The sequence below is a fragment of the Sinocyclocheilus grahami genome, unplaced genomic scaffold (assembly GCF_001515645.1).
Source record: "Sinocyclocheilus grahami isolate Dianchi unplaced genomic scaffold, SAMN03320097.WGS_v1.1 scaffold167.1, whole genome shotgun sequence".
Classification (NCBI taxonomy): domain Eukaryota; kingdom Metazoa; phylum Chordata; class Actinopteri; order Cypriniformes; family Cyprinidae; genus Sinocyclocheilus; species Sinocyclocheilus grahami.
The window spans coordinates 692,599-715,264 of NW_015505346.1; the positions used below are offsets into that span (position 1 = coordinate 692,599).

At 38.9% G+C, this 22,666-nt stretch overlaps 1 protein-coding gene across 1 annotated transcript in view; it reads left to right on the forward strand.

Moving 5' to 3' along the window:
• Positions 1 to 22,666, forward strand: part of diaph2 (diaphanous-related formin 2) — a 329,306-nt gene that overhangs the window by 253,185 nt on the left and 53,455 nt on the right. The window contains exons 19-21 of the mRNA XM_016282860.1: positions 63 to 227; positions 7,488 to 7,623; positions 20,656 to 20,748. Coding sequence (XP_016138346.1) covers positions 63 to 227; positions 7,488 to 7,623; positions 20,656 to 20,748 — 394 coding nt within the window. The remainder of the gene's footprint in view (positions 1 to 62; positions 228 to 7,487; positions 7,624 to 20,655; positions 20,749 to 22,666) is intronic.

Consider the following 22,666-nt stretch of genomic DNA (forward strand, 5'->3'; position numbering starts at 1 on the left):
ATGTGTTTTAACATAGCTACCACAATGCACCGTTTGTCCTTCCTTAACCGTATCCTTCTTACGGCTTCTCCAAGCATTCGCGAGAGCAGTACGAGAAGCTCTCCACCATGCACAAGAACATGCAGAAGCTGTACGAGAGCCTAGGGAGCTACTTCGCCTTCGACCCCCACACCGTCAGCATCGAGGACTTCTTCGGAGACCTGGCTAACTTCCGCAACCTCTTCATGGTGAGTACGGCAGTGCTGTCACCTGTTTATCCTCAGAAGAGTGCTTTTTTCTTTTGCTCTTTGCACTCCTCAAGGTTGAAGAGAGTCGGATATTTTCTGTTCTTTCTCTAATGTGTATGAATCTGGTTTTCCAAAAGAGTCTTCGAGAGCAGGTGCAGATAATATTCTAATTAACATTTCCAATGCTTTTTTCCACAGCTAGACTGCAGAGGTCAGGGTTGCTGTATAGCAATATGATTACGTTTAGGATTGCTTTGACAGCTTCTATCACTTGGAATGTGAGAGCACAATTCTCTTTCTAACTTCGTCGCTTTCTCCTCTTCGTTCATATACACCGTTTTTATCAGTACATAGTTTTAAGAGCTCTAAACTAAAGCTGCTGGCCTTGTCTTAAGTGCATGTGGTGATTTAGCTTATTCTATCACATTTGATAAAGACGTTTTCCTCACAGGGGTGAGGAGATGGAAGGACGGGCTTATTGGGCAGATTAAAGCATACATAAACTGTGCTGAGAATGGAATGTATAATGTATTACCAAACGTGTGGCTCCTATGCAGATAAAAGAGTCTCAGAAGCTTCTTATCCTTTCAGAGTTTCGTTAGCTTCTGTATTTGGTGGATATCAAGGCAACGCCTCCTCCCTGTCAAAAAAATGGGGTTGGGGTTTAGGCAGGTAGGACTAGGTTATTGCTGATAGGATAGGATTTATCCAGACTGAGAGTGAAACCAAAAGAGGCGTTTCAAATACATCTCACTGTACAAAGAAGATATGAGATTCTCTGCTAATTGATATTTTTTAGGTACTTTGAGCCTGACTTGTATTAATCAATGTATATAATCTAAATAGGTCTTAAGGATTATACAAATGAAACTTTATGAAAACTTTTATGCAAAATATTAATACGCTTTACAGAAAATGAGTCTTGCATTGTGGGTGTAAAATTATTTATTTATTTGTATTTGTTATTTATACATATTTTTGCAAACAAATTCTAACATTTTAAAAAGAGTGTTTTAGCACAGGTTTTAAAACTTGTATGTAAAATATTTATTTTAATATACATATTTTATAATACTTTACTACTGATCTTTTATAATCATTAAAATTATAGCTATTATTTTTTTAATAATAATTAAAATTAGGTAATTTGCATGTACACTAAAAAAGTATTTACACTCAGAAAGTACTAGTAAATTTCACAAACAATTCCAAAGAAACATCAAGTAACAAGTAGAAAAACTGTATAATTTTCTCATAAAACCATTACAAAAAACTTTTGTATGAAGTTTCTTTATATCTTGCATAAATGTTTTGATAAAACATTTTCTATGCACCCTGTACAAGAAAGCGCAACAAACTTTAGTTTACTGCACATGATGAAACCTTCATGCTGAACAATTCTATTGAATGGAGAGCATTGCATTAAAAGCTCCATTTGCAGTACTGTTCAAAGAACATTTACACTTTGAGTTTTTAGCTTCACCGTGTTTAAGGGCACCCTGGGATTGGGGTAATTTTGATTTGTAAATGGAAACTTAATATGGGCTTGAGGAGGAGGGCAGAACGCCTCCACACAACCCAGCCTCTGGAGTGTTTCCTCATTTCTCCTGCTTCTACCTATATATTTCATCTCCCCTCCATCAAAAAAAAAGGGATAACACGATGTCCAGAAGGTATGCTCAAAGTCTTCAAAACCCATTACAGTGAATGGCAAGGTCTCCTTGGCTGTGGCTTCTCTCTCACCCCTTTCTCTCAAGCATATCTAAAAACCAACTTTCATTCACCCTGATCAAAGCCTAGCAACACACATGACACGGAGCTCCCTCCAGGATGCAGCGTTGAACGGCTGTAAAAGGGGCATCTATAAAAATAAATTATTCTCTCAAGCGAATGGCTCTTTATGAATAAGTTATCACTGATTTAGACTTCAATGCTGAGAAGAGCAGAGCTGGTGGAGAACACAAACATAGCTGGATGTCCAGTAACATTCCCTTTGTGGCGTTTTACTCCTGCTGTTTTTTTTTTCTTTTATGTAAAAAATCCAGAAAGCCAACCAAGCTTATAATGCATTAGTAAGAGGGCCCTTGTGATGTATGCTGGGAATGTTATTTTGTGTCATAGCCAGGCATAATGTGATAAGCTGACAAGCCGTAAAAGTTGTTGGCTGTAACTGGCCAAGACAGAACATTTTGTTGGTCGCTTGGTTTTGCCGCGAAGGCCCGCCCACTGTGAAATCCCATTGGTCCAAAAGCCTCAAATACACCTAGATACAGTAAATTAATTGCCGCGTCATGTCCGATTATGACATGATGGTAGCCACACATTTGCAAATGTACTTTGTGACTCTTTGGGAAAGGGAAAGGTTATTAAAGATATTTATATTCATGATAGAGCCCCCGACATAATATGCGTTCCACCATAGCATATTTATGGCACCTGATAGTTTTATCAACATTTATCCTCAGAAATTACCCACATTGCTGTATGTTAAAGTGCCTGACTGACACATCCATTTGGTAGGACAAAAAAAGTCCCACCTGCCAGATCTCTTGAAGCGTGCACACTCAGATAAGAGAACCCATTAGCTGTATTTCTTTTCAGGGTCAATAGAAATGAAATTTGATTTCAGCACATGAATTTTGTTTCAGATCGTCCCGTCAATTTATTCAGTGAGTTACCAGAGTTGAGCTAGAGAGAGAGAGAAACTCCCACTGCATCTTCGTCTTCTGTATGTAATCCTGACTAGCGGCTGTGGATGAATATCAGTATATTAATGCCTTATCAAAGCGCAGCAGATGGTGATGAACTAACAGTCTCGCTTGTTAATTGAGTGAGCCACTGATTACACCAATAAAGTCAGCAGAGGTTGAGCCACGGTGATGGTGCATGACAAGCGTGACTCAGCTAATCAATAGAGCACATGTGTGTACGTTAGTGAGCGTCCATCTCTGGGTGAATGCGTGCAGAAAACAGTCATCGAGGGCCATTGGCTTTATCTACTATGTCGGCTCTGGGAATAATGATAATGATGATGCAAGTAATAGAAATTGTGTTGTAGTGTGATGTCATCGCTGCTGCTTTTTCATTTCAATCGCACAGCGACTGCGGGCGATCACAGTTAAACCCAATGGAGTGTCCCTTCAGATTAGTCTTAATATTTGAGTCAACACATACAACATCGGCTACTTTTCACTCTTGGCAGTTTTGTAGGCCTCTCACAGCCTGTTGAAAACTAATGGGGGATATAATCCAATAAATAAATAAATAACTCAAATACCATCAAATGTGGTTCAGTTAGTGTAGATTTTGTGTTGGCCAAATAGGCCCATCTGTGGTGTGGATTTTTGTCCTCCATTTCTCTCACTCTCTTCCCAGAAGCCAAGTGTGTACGCATTGCATGTAGGGTAATACATATATGATGGTTCCAACCAAATAAATGTGAATATGAAGTATAGAGCCCCTGGCTGGGGGATGAGCTGCCCTTTTTTGTCCACGTGTGTAAGACGAGGCTATTCAGATATTCTATTCTGAGGCTGGGCAAACAGGAGAGACTACAAAGCCACCTCCACAACGCAGGATTGCAGCAAGAGCGTGCTTCCTTAGTGTCACTCTGCTGCACATGTACACAGCGAATATATTTACAAAGACATCTAGTCCTCAGTGGCTGCCTGGAAGGACACCATCCTATCCTGTGCTTGCCAGCATGCATAAACACACCCGGGGTAGATGGAGTCCATATTGGCAAATTCAATTCTGCAGCAATCCCTCTCCTAGAGTAGAGCAAACACTACTGAGGACAGCAGCCCGCCGAGCGTCGCCTCACCAATCTAGAGATTTCACGACAGCGTTTTTACATTAAATGTGCTTTTCCCAGGTGGTTACTTCATGTTAATTGGTGTTAGAAGTAAATTTCTTGTTTATCATCGTCTTTCATATTAGCAGATCTAGTTGGTGATTCATCCAACTGAAAATTTGATCAAATCCTCCCACAATTTCTTCACTCAAGATGGATGTATTTATAAATTTATATTTTGTGTCTGATCCTATTAATACAAATCCTTCTACTAACTTTTGGTTTTAAAGAGATAATTTACCCCAAAATTTATTGAAAATGCATGCAACCTGTATGACTTTCTTTCTTTTGCAGAACACAAAAGGAGAACTCTTTTTGTATGGAGACAAAGTCAGTGTTTTTTTTTTTTTTCGGTCGTACAGGTTTGAAAAGACATGAGTGTGAATAAATGATGTTTTTTACAGCACCGTCCTTTTAAGGACAGACAGATTGAGCGCTATCTCTCTATTTTTAAATAACCCATCCGGAGTACTCTAATTAACCAAAAGAGTTTTAAGGAAGACTTTTCCCCTGTAATCAGCTTTCTTAATGACTTTGGATTATTTATTGTGCAAACACAATTAGCCAGCCTAATTTGCCTTAACATATTGATTGGTGGCCACCACTGACAACCACAGGACTGCCTGCAAATTTCAATCCTTCCTGTTTACTTCTATAATTTTTTTTTTTAACTAACCTTTACCTTTCGTTTGCATAGAGCGTATCTGCAGCCGTGAGATATCAGCTTTCCCTGGCAGGGAGGACCGATGGGGATGCGATTTGAATTTGCAACAGTCAGAGGCTCTGTGACCACGAGAAACAAATTTGCGTGAGACCGTGCGGCTCGGATGAATGCTCTTCAGAGCCGTCCGTGAGCGAGAACACGATCATGGTCTAAATTGTGCATTTGATTCTTTTAAGCAAACATACGTGCTGCATGTAGAAACAGCAAATTGCACGCATCTCACCATCGTTCTTGCTTTATGCTAATGCAATTCTGTCCTTTGTAGTCAATAGCGCCGACGTTTTGAGCCATGAGAATGATATTCAAAAGCACTCCCTCTGGGTGTTGTTTATCTCTTGTAAAGCTTCCTAATACCTAAAACACATTTAAGAAAATTGATAAAATCATAAATACTGCCCCAGGCTAATTGGGATCAGGCAAAGGGTTGAAAACATGTTTGTTGCCTTGGTAATTAGGATTTTTGCATGTTTGATGAGAGTAAGATAATTATGTTGTGTAATCGTGTTTGCATTCAGAATTGTTTGTTTGTTTGTTTCTAAAAACTTTTGCCAGCAGGAATTATTATTTTTGTCGTTATGAATAAATGATTTTTCAATTAAGGATCTAACACTTGACAATGAGTTTGATGCTATCTCCAATTACAAGACTGAGATTGAACTGTCAGTTTTGGAGACCCATAATCCAGTGGCTTCATAATACTCTATTTGAAGATGCAAAATCACAATAACAGGAAGAATTGTTTATGCTAATGTTTGTTGTCACCCTGTGCCATGAATAGATGAATATAGAATTCCTTTTCACACTCTTTGAAGGACAGCCATATGCGTGCTGACTCAATTACTTTTTATTAGAACAAGTATTGTGTTTATTCATTGCTGACTTATAGTTTTGTAGCAAAATGCAAATTTGGAACAGGTGCATCTCTCTCTCTCTCTCGTGTTCAGCCTTGTCCTTGTCGTTTCAAGAAACGACAGTGAGCGTATGGGTTCCTCTTCTCAGGCTTGACGGCAGATCCGCTATTGACCACCATGCTGAGCTGTACTTTTCTCCTCCCACACTGGAGCCATGATCCTTGTGTCTCAGCACCGAACACGACACGCACGTCGGAAACCCTAAGGGAGTCTGAAAGGGCCAGACTGTCGACACTCATTATGTCGTACGAAGAACGAACAAGACACACACACACACACACACACACACATACGCATACACAAAACACTCATTCCTCCCTTTAAGGCAAGGCCTGTCAGGTTAGTGGTGCAGGCCTGGGGTGAAGAGACCTTTGCTGTGCTGGAAAGGTTATGTAGAAGTGGCTTATTCTCTCTTTTCTGCTGTGTCTCCGTGCCCTCTGAGCGTCTCTGTCCAGCTCTCTCGACGTCTTCATACCGCCTGACACCTCCGTGGCATTTACAGAAGAAGAGAGGAGGAGGATGATATCTCTGCATCTCTGTGTACAGGCTTCTCTCCCACTCGCTGGTACACAGCCAGTATTGCCACCACCACCACATCCTGGCATTCAGTCGCTTGAAATATCCAGGATGGACGCTGTGTTATCTGCTTCCACATTAATGTGTATGGAGATTGTAGCTCAGTGGGGACAACAGCAGTATCAGGAGCCATCTTGATGTTCAATTAGACAATCGCTGTCTGCTTCCTTTTCTCAACACTCATTGTTATTTTTGTTGTTTTTTTTTCACTGTAAGCAGAAAAGCTCCAACTGTGTGCCTTTAGCCTTTAAGCAGACCCAGATGAAATCTGTAAACTTGCTTAAGGGGGGTGGGGTGGGGGGAATAGGCCAAATCTGGGAAATCACCGCAAAACATAATTTTGGGGATAAGAAAGAAAAAAAGAAATAAAGGGAAGTTTTGTGTATGTATGTATTTATTTATATTTTCCCTTCATTTGTACACATTCTGACAGTTTTCTGTTAGAGGTTATAATATTTATGACAAGCTGTAAATAAAAGTAATAGATAAATAATAGAATTCTATTGCATGCCCCCATTTAGATGAACACTAAGTAAATGTGTGCCAAAATGTTAATTCATTCATTCATTCAAATAATATATTATTTAAAAATAAAATTAGAGCTTTGCGGTAAGATTAATTAGGGCATCCTCCAATAAATGTTGTAGTTATTCGTTCATTCATTCATTCATTCTCCAAATTAAGTATTCAAAATGATATCATACATATTTCATATGCTCTTTAAAAAATAATAAATAAATAAAATTAATGCCAGCTTGGACAGGTTTACCCAAGATGTCTTCTTGCCTCAGGTAGCGGGGTCATGTTAACCCCGTAGTGGGATTTGAAGACCTGTTTGGTTGTTTATTTATTTGTTTAATTCATTATTTTCTGTGCTGAAACAATTTAGCAAATGTTTTCCCCTAAAATGTTTTCATGTACATCCTGAACCCTAATCTAAATATGTTATAAATGCCAGAGGTTTGAGTTCTGTGGAGATCTGCAGGTGTAGATTCAGCGTGGCACTGCAGATAAGCATTACCCTCATTGTGTATGGACTCACCATTGTCACTCACTGTTAGTCTATCACTCCACATTATAGAGTGCTGTCTATAGGGTTTCTTCAGTGATAGAATTGTGCTGGAAGTTTCTTTCTTTTCCCCTCTCTTCCACAGTCGCCCTCTAATTTCATTGTCTCTCTCTTTCTGACACTTCAGGTTGCTATGCGGGAGAATCACAAGAAGAGGGAGATGGAGGAGAAGATCAAGAGAGCCAAGCTGGCAAAGGAGAAAGCTGAGCGAGAGAAACTAGAGAGACAGCAGAAGAAGAAACAGCTGATTGACATGAACAAAGGTACGGTGCTACTGCCCCGCCGGGGCCCGACTGCAGCCCGAATCACGATTTCACACGGTTCTAAGCACTGCAGGGGTGGTGATGGTGATGGAGGGACAGACAGACAAATCACACTATTTGCCGCCTATTTGCTCGCACTAAATGTATAGGCAGATTAGACGGCCTCAGAAAGTTTTAATGAAAACTCTCTATTTAGTAACTGTCACAGTTTAAGAAAACAGTAACAGGAATATGAAGACATCTGTCAAGTAAATGTTGACGACAATGATGGTAATAATTACAATGCCAAACACACCAGTGTGAAATCCAGCCGGAACCAAAGGGATTTCAGCAGTGATAACCATTACAGCTGTTATGAGAAAATAGGAAATAAATTAATTACATGTATGTAGAGCTTAAAACTAACATTTTGTCACACCTGCAAATGCTGGGTGATTTTTAGTGTTTTTTATTTACCGGCCATAAAACTGTATGTGCATTATTTTGTTAAAAAAACAGCAGAATAAATTATTATTATTATTTAATAAAATTATTAAAATTAAACAAATCAATTAATATCAGTCAAATTCAATTGAACTGTAAAGTATTTCATAATTTTTGTTTATTATTATTATTGTTATTATTATTATTATTACAACAGCTGTACAATTACAGTGCTAATATTTATAGTTGTTTTTATCGTTCATATCACATTCTTAAAATTAATTTTAAAAAGTTACCAGGAAACTGGCAAAAAACACTCTTTCATATTCTTACCACCGCTGCTTTTTACTCGCATTTGGCATTAATTTTAGGCCCTGTAAGTGTTTTGTTAGCTGGAGCATTTGTGCTATTGCTACATGAAGGTGTAGAGCAAATCGGCAGCAGTATAAGGCTGCACTGACAGGCCCCTGCCAGAGATGTAGGTCACATGTAAAGATAAGCATCTCAGGTTCACTGCTTTTGTAGAGCAGACAGATAATGGATTGGCAGATTGCCTTTGGCCTAGTAAATGGAGTTGAGAGTTAACTATTAAGTTTTTGCAAGCTTGCTCAGTTTATTTCTGAGATGAAAAGAGGCAATGTCGACAATAGCTTAATTCAGTTTAGATTACAGCAAAACTGGTTGGATATGAAAAACAAATTGTCCTCCATGCACCATATTTCAATATCTACGTGCATATCAGCCCTGTAAATTGTGTGTTTTGAAAAGAAATGTGTGGTTCAGTTTAAAAAAGAAAGAAAAAAGTGTCAAGATGTCTCAACACAGCTTGCAAATTCAGGGCAAATTCTTGCCATGAGAGATACGATGTACTCACTGCACTGCGCTATTCTGATCCTTACAATGAGACAGAAATTCCTGCCTCTGGCCAAAAGCTTTTTTCACAAGCTCAAACTTAAAATGTCACACTGAGCCCAGCGTTTTACTGTGGCCTTACATTTGAGAAAATGACATGTAGAACTTCGACTCTGTGTGCTTCCGCAGGATGACTGAAGCATGCTCGTTTCCTAAGAAGTGACCATATTGAATGCTGAGCTCGTAATAATGCAGATGGAAAGACAGTGCATAACAAACCCTCTAGTGCAGTCGAGAATACCTTATCTTTAGTTCGCTATTTCCCTGCGTCAGAGCCCATAAAAACACTTTTATCTTTGAACTGCTGTAGTCATCACTAGATTTAAAGAGAAGGAGTGTCAGTGAGTTCCGTTGTGCATTTGGCTCCGCAGACATTCAGATGCATTATATAACAGATCAGCCTTTTTTTGCATTCAAATATGAATATGACACTATACTACTGTATACCAATGTTATTGAAAGAAGTCTTTCATTGGTCAAAAATGCAGTAAAACAGTCATATTGTGAAATGTTAATACAATCTAACATAACTGTTGATCCTTCAGTAATCATTCTAATATGTGGATTTGGTTCTTAGGAAATGTTGCAGACTGCCTGATATTTTAATCAAAACCACAATTTTTTTTTCAGTATTTGATGAATAGAAATTGCAAAAAAAACAGCATTTATTAAAAATACAAATTTCCTATAACAATGTGAACACATTTACTGCCACCTTTTCTGAATGATAATAATAATAAAAAAATATATTGCATAAAATCTTAATGACCCCAAACTTTTGGACAGTATGACTATATAACTTTCATACAGTGTGATGTCTGTTAAGCATTATATAATGTGTATTTATGCTTTATACAAGCTGTTACAAATTCCTTCTGGCTCTTGAATTAGACAATTTTCTTGTGTTTGGCTATATTCTGTAAACGTTCCATATTGCCAGCATCTGTCTGTTATTCTCTTAAACTTGAATACAGATCTCACCTGCTGTTTTCGATCACCTACAGAAGGATATTAGAAAGTGCAGTTCTTTCGAATTAGTTCTTTTTTTTCTCAGTAAACATTTTTCTTTCCACAAGGGAAAAATAATATGATTTGTCTTTTTTTTTAATCAAATTAATAAAAGTAAAACTATAATGATTGTTTGGGTATGAGTGGTTTAAAAAATAAATTTCTGCTTTAGAAACATTAATTAACCCAATAACATTGTAATCAAACACCATTCAGTGGCTCGGTTGGGTGTCTTAACAGAAAATAAAATCGTTCTTAGTGTTTTCTTTGAGCTAAAGTGCATATGTACGTATTTTAAAATTAGGGCAGTACTATTGTTTTGCTCTTTTTCTCCATACATGTTCTCTCTTTCTGGCACACGACTCTCTTTCATTAGAACCAGTGTCCAACCTTTTGATTAATTATAGTTTGTAAGGCCTTTTCAAAGGACTATTTCTATAAAGAGATTTTTGAAGTCATTTTGCAAATTGATATCTAATGCCCTTCACATGCACATGATTAACAGTGAGATGCATTTTTAATGAGGGTTTAATTCATTTAGGGTTAAGAGGATGTGTTTGACGGGACGGTGAAGCTGGGTAAATTAATATCTGTACCATTTTCATTTTTAAAAGTATTTTTAAAGTCACACAGACGATGTCTGGAAATGTGTCCTTGCAAGGTTTCACGAGCAATTTTGAGTGCCATGTGATTGATGTGTATGGCAAGTGGGGCGAAATCTGTTTTTCTTGTAAAGTATTAGAAATCCTAATATGGGAAATTGCTCATGAAATCATTACCCGGCCCCCCATTTGTTTTAATTTCCTCTAAGTGGATTTACATATTCTCTTAGACTGACCAGATGTTCAGCATTCACCAAATTGCTTAACCCGCTGAAAGCAAATGGGGAATGATGTAAAATAGGCCTAAATCCACCTAATCCTTCTTTCTTTATTAGGAAAATATGTTTTGTTCTAGCAGGACGGCCATTTTGCCGGAGGATATGAAACTATGTTGTATACAGGGTGTCTCACTCATTGAGAAACATCACTGAGAGATGATATGACTTCCTGTCTATACTGTCTCTCAGCCTGCTGGCTGTTTCAGGGTCACAGTTGTGGGTCACTATAAGTGTTTGTGGCCACATGTGGTGTCTGAGCTGAATGAGGCATGGCATACGGGCTTCCATAAAACACAGAAATTGTTCTTGCCATATTTTTAGTGAAGTGTAGCTTTATGGTTTTGTCCTTTCCTACTCTTGGATAAACTCCTATATTGCATGCGAGTGCTGCCCTCCAATATTTACCCAGCTGTTGTTGTCTTTTTATACAGATATAATGTTACAGATTTGGCTCAGTTGAGACATGTTTTGACTGATGACAAAAAGAGACATGACCCTGTCCAGTAATTCTGTTCATTTGAGCCAGTTCAGTAACAAACACGACACAGGCAAAGGAGAAAATCTGTCCTCTCATTCTGTTCGATTACTGCGGCGTCTAAAAATCTTCTTCAACATATTCGACTCGATTTTGCTGTGTTGTCATTTTCCCCAGTGCTGGTGTTTCACATCTCTAGGCCAGTTAGAAAACGGAGAATGTTGTTGTTGTTTGCTGTCACCTTGCTGAGTCATCGTGAATAACATATTTCTTGCGCCATATAAAAACCAGACGGTACAATAAATTATGCTGCTAAATAAGACTGGCACACATCTGCTAGAGTCAGGAAGAAAGTAGCTTCACTTTCCATTCTGACAGTACAAATGATCTCTTTAAAGGTTTAGAAAAAAAAATAGTGTCGGATTAAAGTGCTAAAAGGAAGATTAGTGTATTATTTTGAATATCTGTATGGTTGAGCTCAGGTTTGTAAGGTCTGTCTGCCAGTGGGTTTCAGAATGAATACTGCTCTTTATGTCTGAATATTTTCTATAACCCATTACTATTCATTCAAGACAGTCGACAGGTTCAGTTGAATTCTTTCTGTGTGTAGTGCAATTTGTGTGCACTTATTTTTTTGGGCATCTTTATACAGTCTGGGAAGTGTAATTTCTCCACCAACAATGGCACCAAACAGAATTTTGTAAGAAGAATGTTTTCAGACATATTTGAAACACTTTGTCACAAGCAATTAGACTAAATAGCCCTGTCCCAGTCGGTTGAGCACTGTGGGTCCTCTTCATAAGAGACTTTGAATCATTCACTTCATAACTTAAATGTGTGTGCTTTTTAAAATTACCTTCATTTGAGAGCTATTTTTTCACCATACACTAATGTTTTTAAAAGTGTAGGGACTAAATGCTGAAAAAATAGCCCTCAAATGAAGATAATTTTAAAAAGCACACACATATATGACAACACACATATGTCAGTCAGCAGGTGACTGTGTGCAGGTCTCCTGGCAGAAAGGTAATTCTGATAAAGGTCGTGACTTTAGAATATGTTAATCTGTGTGATGCAAACAGAAAACCACGAGAAGCCACACACCCCACTGTCTCTCCTCTAATTATCATTCCGATTTTTAATTAGTCATTGAGATATGCCATCTACCACATTGGTCATTATGAATAAGTGGACCAGATAAGTACCGTTGCATAATGCTGAGCCGACTATGGCATGTCATTATCTCTATTTTAACTATCATATTAAATCTGGGCTGTCTGCAGGCTTCAGTGTCGGTGCCGAGAAATTAGTGTCTGTCCTATATGCATATCAGTGCTCCCCATCAGCTCTTCAGTGTTATTTACACCCACTGTCAGGGAGCTCAATCCTCTTTTGAAGAATGCCACATTACATCCCAAAGCCCGCTGGTTCCCAAGCATAAGCAAATTCCAGTCAGGAAATCTTGGAGCGTGCGACTGCTGGCATTGTGAATGTTTTTGTCATTACCTTGAAAGACGCCAACAAGGGCGCCAAGCTTATCTGCTGTAGTGCATCAATTCTAATAAATAACCGCATATTAGCTTGTGCCGTATCAGCAGCCAGATGCCCGTGTGCCTTAAGGCGATGATAGCATGGCGAATTTTGCCATCAGTCTGGCCAGAGACACGTTAGCGGTCTCTAAATATCTAACGTGCGAGGAGCGAAGTCATTGATTTATGAAGATAAGCATCTGTGTAAGTCATGGTGACATCCAGGAAAACCGCCATATTCCCTTTAATATGTTCCCGTCTGACTCCACATTCTGAAATGAAGAGATACAGCGGCTGTGATTATTCCAGGATAATATGTTCATTTTCATCTCCCCGATTTTCCTTCAGAGAATATTTCCATCTTCAAATGTATGTCATTTTTTCCCTTAAATAAGAAACTTTTTTCCTCCTTTTTGTAATGCTGTTTTGTGTAGCCATCCCTAATTAGGGTAGCACTAAATGTCCTAATCACTTTAAGCCTCTTTAACTTAATTTAGCCCACTCTCCCTCAGGTCATAGCAGAAATGAGTGGATACATCTGAGAATCCCTCCACCGCCAGCACCCTCCCACTCTCCGAGCGCACATTTGCGCTGTTGCATGTCATTAATTTACAGCCATGGGTGGTCTACATTCTGATAATTCCTCGTCGAGAGTTCGGACCTGGAGAGCCACTCCGCAGTCAGTCACTCAAAAATAATTAAGCTCGCTGCACAGAGCTATTGTGTTTTCAAAGCCTAAATCCGCCGAGAAGAAAATTAATGGCATATTTTGGAAAGGACAACAACAGTGCTTGAAACACAGGTGATTTGTTTGTCATACATAGGGATTACACTGTAGCAAGAAAGACAGTGATCTCTTTGTCTCGTCCCTTACGAGATACAGTAAGTGCCGGACTTGCTGGATGATTTATGAAGCGTATTCTCAGATAAGCCAGGCTCATGTGGTCTGTGATCTCAGCAAGCAGATGGCAAGGAGAGCAGGGAACAATCACTAAGCATCACCAACCTGATAAACCACTGTGGAGATTCATTAGCATATTGAAAGATGGCAAGAAAAATGTGGAGCACGTACGACAGAGCTCAGCTATCTTTTATTTCTCCTTGTGAGCTGAATATGCAAATGCATTGGCCTCTCATAAGTCAGACGTGCTGTATGATGGTCTAATCCTGGAGTTTACACTTTAGCCTTTCTCCTCCTCCTCCCAAACCAAGCATGTCTGACATCCTCTAATGCAGAGACATGCAGCATCCATCCACTTTATTTTTGTTTTCGTTTTTTTTTTTATTCATGCATAATGCAGCTGTCCGGAGCATCGAAGCTGGAGTTTCTGTCTCTGCGACGCTTGCGAAATAGCCACACCATCTAATCCACTTCCATCTCCTCCCAGCTGACCAATCAACCGCCTTGAATGAGGGATGGACATAACCTGGGTGGAGTAGTTATCTGCTCTGGCCACCTCTAAACGCCAATCTCATTGGTCCCCTTTTCCGCTCTTCATTGTCTAAGGCCCAGACCCCTTGGCGCCTATGTGAACTCGAAGAGGGAGTGCCCCGCTCAAGGAGGGGATGTGTGAGCATCCCTAATTAAATTACACACAGACATAAGTGGGTTTTCACATCAAGCTGTTCCAGCAAAACGCTCCAAAATGCCTGTCTGGTGCCACATCCATCTTCTTCATTACTCTCAAGTCCGGGCTCATTCTCTCGGAGTGCTTTGGAGCTCTCACTCCAGCAGGCCAGCTGACAGGTCACAGTGTCATATCTCGTGTCAGATCCTCCAGAGAGACAGCACCTCATAACAGGTGCGAGGCTGGAACCGGCAGAAATGTTGACTCTGCTGCTAATGCACTCAGTTGCTGCGGTGAAAGGGAATCTCTCAGACAAAGAGTGGCAGGAGGGAAACAAGTCCAAGATGCACCTGGCTCCTCGATGCAGGGCTTTGTTCACAACGTATGCACAAGGTTAATTGCACAGGTGCATTTCTCCAGGGTGACAGATAAATTAACATGCTTTCCAAAAAAACTGAAGGACAAGAAGGGACAAAGATGGTGGACACTGCTCATATTTTTCAAGCAGGGAGCTTTAAGATGCTTTTTAGCTTTTATTAATGTGGAAAAGAAAGCTTGGGGTCTATGGTTGAAGGCCGGTAACTGGGAGGACACAGTAATAGATATAATGTCCTCTGGATGGGTCTTTGTTGTTTAGATTTAAGAGGTGAAAGTTTTGTGCGTTTTAGCCTCCCTGGAGCAATTGTCTTCTTGAGCACCAACAGAAAATGAGTTCTCAATCGATCCTCCTTGTTTTCGTTCAACACTGTGGACAGATAGCAGGTTGAATTTATGAACATGGCTTGTTGACACTGCTGCATAATTGATATTCACTAAGAAAAGGAGCAAAAAAGCAATTTTCGCTCAGAAATTACTAGTAGATTTTACAAACAGTTACAAAGAAACTGCAAGTATTTTTTTTTTGTTTTCGTAATAAGGAGCAACAGTGGCTACAACTTCCATTTAAAATGTATTTATTTAGCTTTTTTTCTTATAAAATTAATTAGCAACTTAGTACTTCAGTAGTCATACTGCTTCCTTTTGTTTATTTATAGGACTTTATGTTCTTCAAAGCTGGTTTGGCATTTGACTGACAGTTTAGTGACACGAAAGACATCTGGCTCTTTTAAGTCCCTCCATTTGACTGGCGTTAATGTATGATGAATACATCACCGTAACATTTTATCCTCAGCCCGCCTCAGTCTTAAACAGACTGAACCCTGGTCATGCCATTGTGACAGCAGATGAAAAGAGTTTCTGCTTCTGTTAACAAAAACAGTTTCTGCTTCTGTTAACACTCTGGTGTATGAGGCGATTTCATATACACCGTAATCTCCTAATCCTGATGATTTGCTGCAAAGTCAGTGTTCTAGCAAAGCTCAGTTACATATACAGTGGCACACAAGCATTACTAGACGCGTGGTGTTGATACCAGCTATGAGAAAGGAAGAGAGCGAGTGTGCGAGGCCGAGCGTGCCCGTGCATACGTTGTAGAAATAATTAAATGTCAGCCAGTACGCTCCGTTGAGTGTCTCACTGGGGGTTTTAAGACCTGCGCAGTCTCGGTTCGGCAGCCCTTCTCCATGACTCAGTCCTCCAGATGTTGTGATGCCACACTTGCACACACTATGAGAATACACAAGCTTGTGTTTTAAAACACTAACCCTTCTCCCCCACTGCTTATTCTTATGCGTTGTGACACTTGACTTTGTTTCTCTCCTCCCCCATTTCTCTCCCCCTGTGCCGTAGAAGATAAGCTCCTACCCTCTGCCAGGGTGCTTGTTGGGGAAGCTAATCTGATGTGTGAAGTTCACAAATCCGGCAGAGGGCTGTGCTTGTTATCCCCTAATTAAAAATGTGATAGTGCACCCATAAATATATTGGAGAGACTGAACAGGGCCCCAGGGTATTTCTGGTACATTTGGCAGGAGCCTGAGGGGCAGAGAACCAGCTGATAGCCAGACAGTAACGAGATAGGTAGCAGAAAGGGACAGACAACAGAGAAGATATAGATACAAGGCTAGCTGTTACAAGAGTTCACTTTATGTTGTTGAAGTTAGTTGTCTGAAACACTTCTTTGCAAATACGCCTGGGTGGTATGGCTAAACATTTTATATCTTATGTAAACAGCATATATATGTATCTTAAATCTCAATAATGATACATTTTCACAGATATGGCCAAAGGAGTAAGAGTAACCATATTTTTAACCAGAAGGAAAATTTTGTTCATCGAAACATGTTTTCCTAAGTGTTTTTCACTCAAGGAAAAATTATATTTAAAATTATTATTGCACCAATACAGCAATAAATATTAATAATTAGTCATATTTATCCATATATTTTTAATATATAATCTGAGTGTTTGCACAGACTAAGTCTGCACTGTAAAAAATAAGTGTAATTTGAACTAATTTTAATTTTGTAAAAACGCTACGGAAAAAAACTGTTAATAGGTTAACAACAAGTTCCCGTACTATATACAGGGAAGAACTGTAAAATATCTAACCAGACATTTCATGTAATTTTACAGTAAAATGCTGTTCATTTTACAGTTTTTAGAAGTAAAAATAACAAATCAATGTATAATTTAGTCAAAAACTGTAAACTGATATTCCCAGAATTCTCTGCATGACACTCCACATTTGAAAGTATTTTGTTTAAATAATCATGTTTTTTTTATAGTTTTTGTTATTAGTTATGTATATTTGGGCTTTATGTTACATCTTCTGTTGTTTAATGAAAGTTTAATGCATTATTTAAGTATTCTGTGTTACCATGATGGTGTTTAGTGTTTGCATGAATGACTCTGTGCACCTTCTATATATTAGTATATACTTCTACTTGTGGCGAAGCTACTTGTGATGAGCTTTGATTCTTCATGTGGCTTTCTCTTTCACCACCTGCATTATTATGGTGGTTGTCAGTATGTTAAAGGTACAAAACTGATTTTAATAGCAGTGTGCATGGTTGAATTTACTGTTTGTAAATTACAGTTTCATACTGTAAAATGTACCATTTTTGGCCGTAAATGTGTTTACAGTTTTTCTGTATTTTTTTACAAAATTATTCTGGCAATCACAGCTGCCAAAATTATTTTGTAAAAACTACAGAATTTTTTTTACAGTGTGTGTATTATTTTTCAGTTATTATTTATGAAATTTACATTGTTGCACCAGTAGATGGTGTATTTTATAAGTAAATAGAATCATTCACTGAACCAATTCGTTCAAACACACAATGTAAATTATGAGTGAGCCATTGATTCATTCACTGAACCAATTCGAATCATTCGAACAAGCCGATTCTTTCAGGAGTGAAACATGTGACTGTCTTTATGAGTTGAGTCAAATGAGTCATTTAAAAACACAAGAATGAGTGAGTTGCTGACTCTTTCTACTATCCTGATTCATTCAAAAACTAAACACCACAGAGAAGCTGAAAGGAACTTTCTGTGGTGTTGTTCGGAATTATTTTTAATGTCAGAGCAAAAAATACACAGAAACATTGTGTATAAAATGTAAAATACTCATTGTTAACCTCTTATTTATTGAACTGCTGTTGAAAAGCAATGTCACTTTCCCAGCCGTGGTGTATCATCAAGTTGTTTACATGAGTAATTTGTTGCTAGCCCACTTATGCTGTCTTTAGCAAAAGAGCGTGTAAATGAATATGCCATGATTATGATAATGGCAAAAGTGATTTTGGTGGTTGTGTTGGTAAATTTCACACTCCCAAAACAATACTATTAAATATGTTGTGTTTGTTCAGTTGTTTTAAATGTTAGTTTTTGTTGTTTTTCCTTGAAGACTGTTTGTCCTGAGTTTTGTCACAAAACAAAAAGGGCACAGTGTTGTTGATTGATCTTAGAGTTAACTTTAAATGTGTTCCTTGAATAATATTGCATCAGACATCTTCGGTTTTCCAGTTGTTTTCCGGTTCTTTTAATAGATTCTCTGGTTTTAAAACATCCTACACTGATGAGACAGAGAAATAATGTAGACCACATGCTCTGGCAGTTCCTCTCAGATCCATGTGGAGAGATCAAGAGTCCAGCTGGTTCTTGTGGAAGCATGGCCCAACAGGACATTGTTAATGGAGCAGTCATGGGTCGCTTGGGAGCATGTTTCCCGTTTTAGTAATTTTGCTTTCTCGTGTCTGAGATCCTGTGAACCCAGCCTTCCCAGCTCTCCTGTCCTGGCCATTGCAGATGATGAATTGTGTTACAGTTAAGCAAGCAAGAAGTAGGACAAATTGATCAAAGTGTCAGGTGCCCCTAGTGATGTCTAGGTCTCCAAAACGAAGGAAATGAGGGAGCTGTCGAGAAGTTTCCGGAATCATGGTGCCTGTAATAAATGTTTACCTGCCCCCTGAACACCTAGCTTGGGCGTCAGATGGATGTGGACGTGTTTTGGGGATGCAAATTTTGGGATGCAGCTACTTTAGGAACTGTCATTGCTTTCAGAAGACGATGGCATGCACGGTGGAAGAAGCCAGCAAGATGCATGTCCTGGTTTAAACCAACGAGCAAAGCTATCTGCCAAGGTGTTGAAGAGCAATTAGAGATAAGCCATGCTTGTTCTGCTCTGGTTTGTTCTAGAACAGCTAGTTTAATTAGCTTGATTTAATCTGGGTGGCTATTAAACACAGCACACTGTATGAACCGCTGCTTTTGATTTTTGAGAAAACGATACAGTAGAAGCCAGGCTTGAAAAGAACATGAATCGTTTTATTTTCATTTTATCCCACTGCTACTGTTTGTTTATTCTTTTTAATCATAATATTTTGCCTTTGTGTGTTTAACGTATAAGTATTTGCGCTGCTGCTTCCAGCGGCAAATGCACTTGTGCGGTTCTGCCTCAGTGTAGTGTGTGGCATTTTCTGAAATTAATTATCTAGCCGTGTCAACTTTCTTCCTCTTTGTAAATTCAATTTGCTGACTGTCATCTACTTTGAATGCACGAGGAAACAAAAGATTGATTAACACGCCTGAAACGGCTGCCTAAAGCTACCGGCATCTCCGCCACAGACGTTTTCTCTCTGCCAAGGCAGACATCGAATCCCAACCCATTCACTAAATATTTCCACAGAACGGCTCGATCGTATACACAAAAGAACTGATGAAACAATCCCACACGCAACAATAAGTCACCATAATGATTCTAGTTTAAAATAATGCCTCTGCTGGACCACTATGATATAGTGGGGACCCTCAGTCTCATTAATGCTGGGTAAAGATAGATGACCCAGATAAAAGACCCAAAGATTATTTCTGAACCCCATCGTTGACCGATGCTTTAGATGTTCTGCGCCATATGCCCATGCAAGAAAAAAATTGCTTTGAAAGTTTACAAGTGGAAGTCAAGGAAATACAGTATATTAAGTTGTGGAAGAATGCGACTGCATATTAAGGAATGAGGTAACATATGTAATCTGATATTTAATCAATATTTATTGATTTTGTATTGATTATATGATTATGTAAAATAACATTTAAAATATTATATTATTTAATAATATCTTAATTATATATTTTTTTCTTTAGTAAAATTGTTACAAAGCAATGTTTAATTATGTGTTTATTTAATTGATACATTATCTTAATGAGGTGTCATCTTTATAACATCACACTGCAAGGGTATCATCATATTTCTGGAATGTTGGCAATTAAAAAGATTTTAAAAAAATTGTATTACACAAAGTGTCTCTTATTCCTCCATATTTTGCTGAGAGAATTTAATAAATCGTAAATTTGATTGTTTCTCCCTGCAATTTGTCAATGAGCCGCACACCTCATTGTCTTTTAGAAGTCAAACCTCGTTTGCCGCAGAGACGCGTTGCACTTCGGTGGCACGACCATTTTCGAGGCGCATCCCACTGTCATCGAACAATGATAAAAAGCCCCTGTATTGACCGGCTCCACACTAAATCTTGGTAAAGAGCACTTAGCTCCCCTGTGCAAGTCGCAGAGCGAATACCTGTCAATGGCCATCAGTGAACACTTTCATCCTCTGGCACCTCTCCATATGTTAGCCGCCGCCTCGAAGCATTCGTGCATTTAGGGAGCCGCGCTGTTCTCTTTACCCTCTGCCCCATTTGCCTTGCCTTATTGCTGTTCTGTTTTCGCTTTTCCTTTTACTCCCACACTCGGTTTTTAGTAGTCTGACCAGTGTGTGGATTTGTGCATGTGAGTTGGAGTCTACGTGAATGTGTTGTACATGGAACTGAGCTCTGACAGGCAACTTTGTCCTCTCTACAGAAGGTGACGAGACGGGGGTGATGGACAGTCTGATGGAGGCCTTGCAGTCTGGAGCAGCCTTCCGTGACCGCAGGAAACGAACCCCACGCAATGGTAAGACTGCTTATACCTGCACCTCCTCTTGCTTTACATTTCATATTGCCTTCAAATGAATAGTTCACCCACAAATTACGATTTTGTCATCATTTACTCATCCTCATGTTTTTACAAAGCTGAAGGACCTTTCTTGCGTGGAACACAAATGGAGATGTTTTGAAGTATGTACCTGATGTTGTTGTTATTTTTTAATGGAAGTACAAAGAATGTGCACTAGAGCTTTCTTGCTTTGAAAAGGACACAAAAGCACCATAAAGTAGCTTCAGTTTCAGTCTGTTCCTCAAATAAACCTGTTCACCTTCAATAGACTTGTATAATGCACTATTCATATGAAGTACTTTTATGATACTTTAATGGTGCTGTTGCATACTTTTTAAAACATGAACACATGTCCTATGCTTAGTTATTTTTTGGAAAGTGTTTTATGATCACCAAGGCTGCATTTATTTGTTTAAAAATACAGTTAAAGCTGTAATATTCTGAAATATTATTACAATTAATTATTTTTTAATTATATTTTAAAATGTAATTTATTCCTATGATGTCACAGCTGTATTTTCAGCAGCAGTCTTCAGTGTCACATGATATTTCAGTAATGCGATTCTAATATCTCATTGTACACTTCAGTTATTCTACTTTAAAAAAATGTATCCGAGTTTTCAAAAAAATATTAAGATTTTTTTTTTAAAGTTCAAAAATGAAAACAAATAATAATAATATAATAAATAAATAACCCCAAACTTTTGACCTTTGAACAGTAGTGTACTTTCTTCAAAAAGTATCTTTCTGTGTTCCACAGAACAAAAAGTAATTCTATGTTTGGTGTGAGAAAGATTAAATGTAAATTGATGGGTGAACTATTCCTTCAACAACATAAAAATTGAAGTAACACTTGAAAAATTTGGCTCAGTTTATTGCCCTTCTGTAGGTCTTTGCCTCAAAACTGTTTTCATATTGGATTCATTACCACATTACCATTCATAAGTCACTGATTACAGAAATTGATTGTAGACTCTGGGTCCTTGGAGGATGGTTTAACATAATCTTAATGTTAACGTATTCCATCCTTCCATGATGAATCGCTCTGACCCAAGGGAGGAGAAGCAGACCACCTGCTGTAGGTGCTACGTTCGAATTGAAATGCCAAGGACGGGCAGACAAGTGTCTATAACTGCTGTAGCTTTCCAGAACAGCCACGTACGATGTCCCCAATAAGTCACTCTTTTCCCAAAGTCCTTGTCCTTGCATGCTTACAGTGCATAAACCCATTTGTGTCATTAGAAATCCTCCTGGGATGTAGTGAGATATATGTTGTGACCAACAAAAACAAACAAAAAACCTCAGCATCATTAGAAAAGCCAGATAAGAAAAACATGCCATAAGACATCAGGAGGAAATGCATGGGGGAAACTTTAGATCGCCACATCAGTGTACCTCATCTCCATATACCAGCATGCTCAGCAGCGCTGATTTGTCCCTGCACTGTTTTTCTGGCTTCACTTCATCTCATCTTGCAAAAAAAAAGTTCTTCCCATGATCCCTTGTGTCAGTGCGGAGGTCTAATAAGAGGGCATGAATAAGTAAGGTGTCATGCTGTATCAAACCTGTCTCCCACTCAGTGGGGCTGCGAGGCCCCCAAACGCTGCCCCCTGACAGAGCCTGCCAACCAGCTGCCGCCAGGAAGAGAGAGCCGCATGCTCAGAGCTCACCTACTCCATCCAACTCTGTGGCCCAGTCTCCCTGACATCTGTTTGAATAAGACTGACATTTAGGAGAGAAGCGAGTGTGTAGATTAAACCTCACCAGTGCTCTTTCTCGCTCTCTTCTTTCTCATACTCGGTCTCTTTCTCTCCGCTCGCTTTCTTGTGCTGAGTGTCGCTCGTCCTCTCTCTCTCTCTCTCTTTCTTTTTCTGAT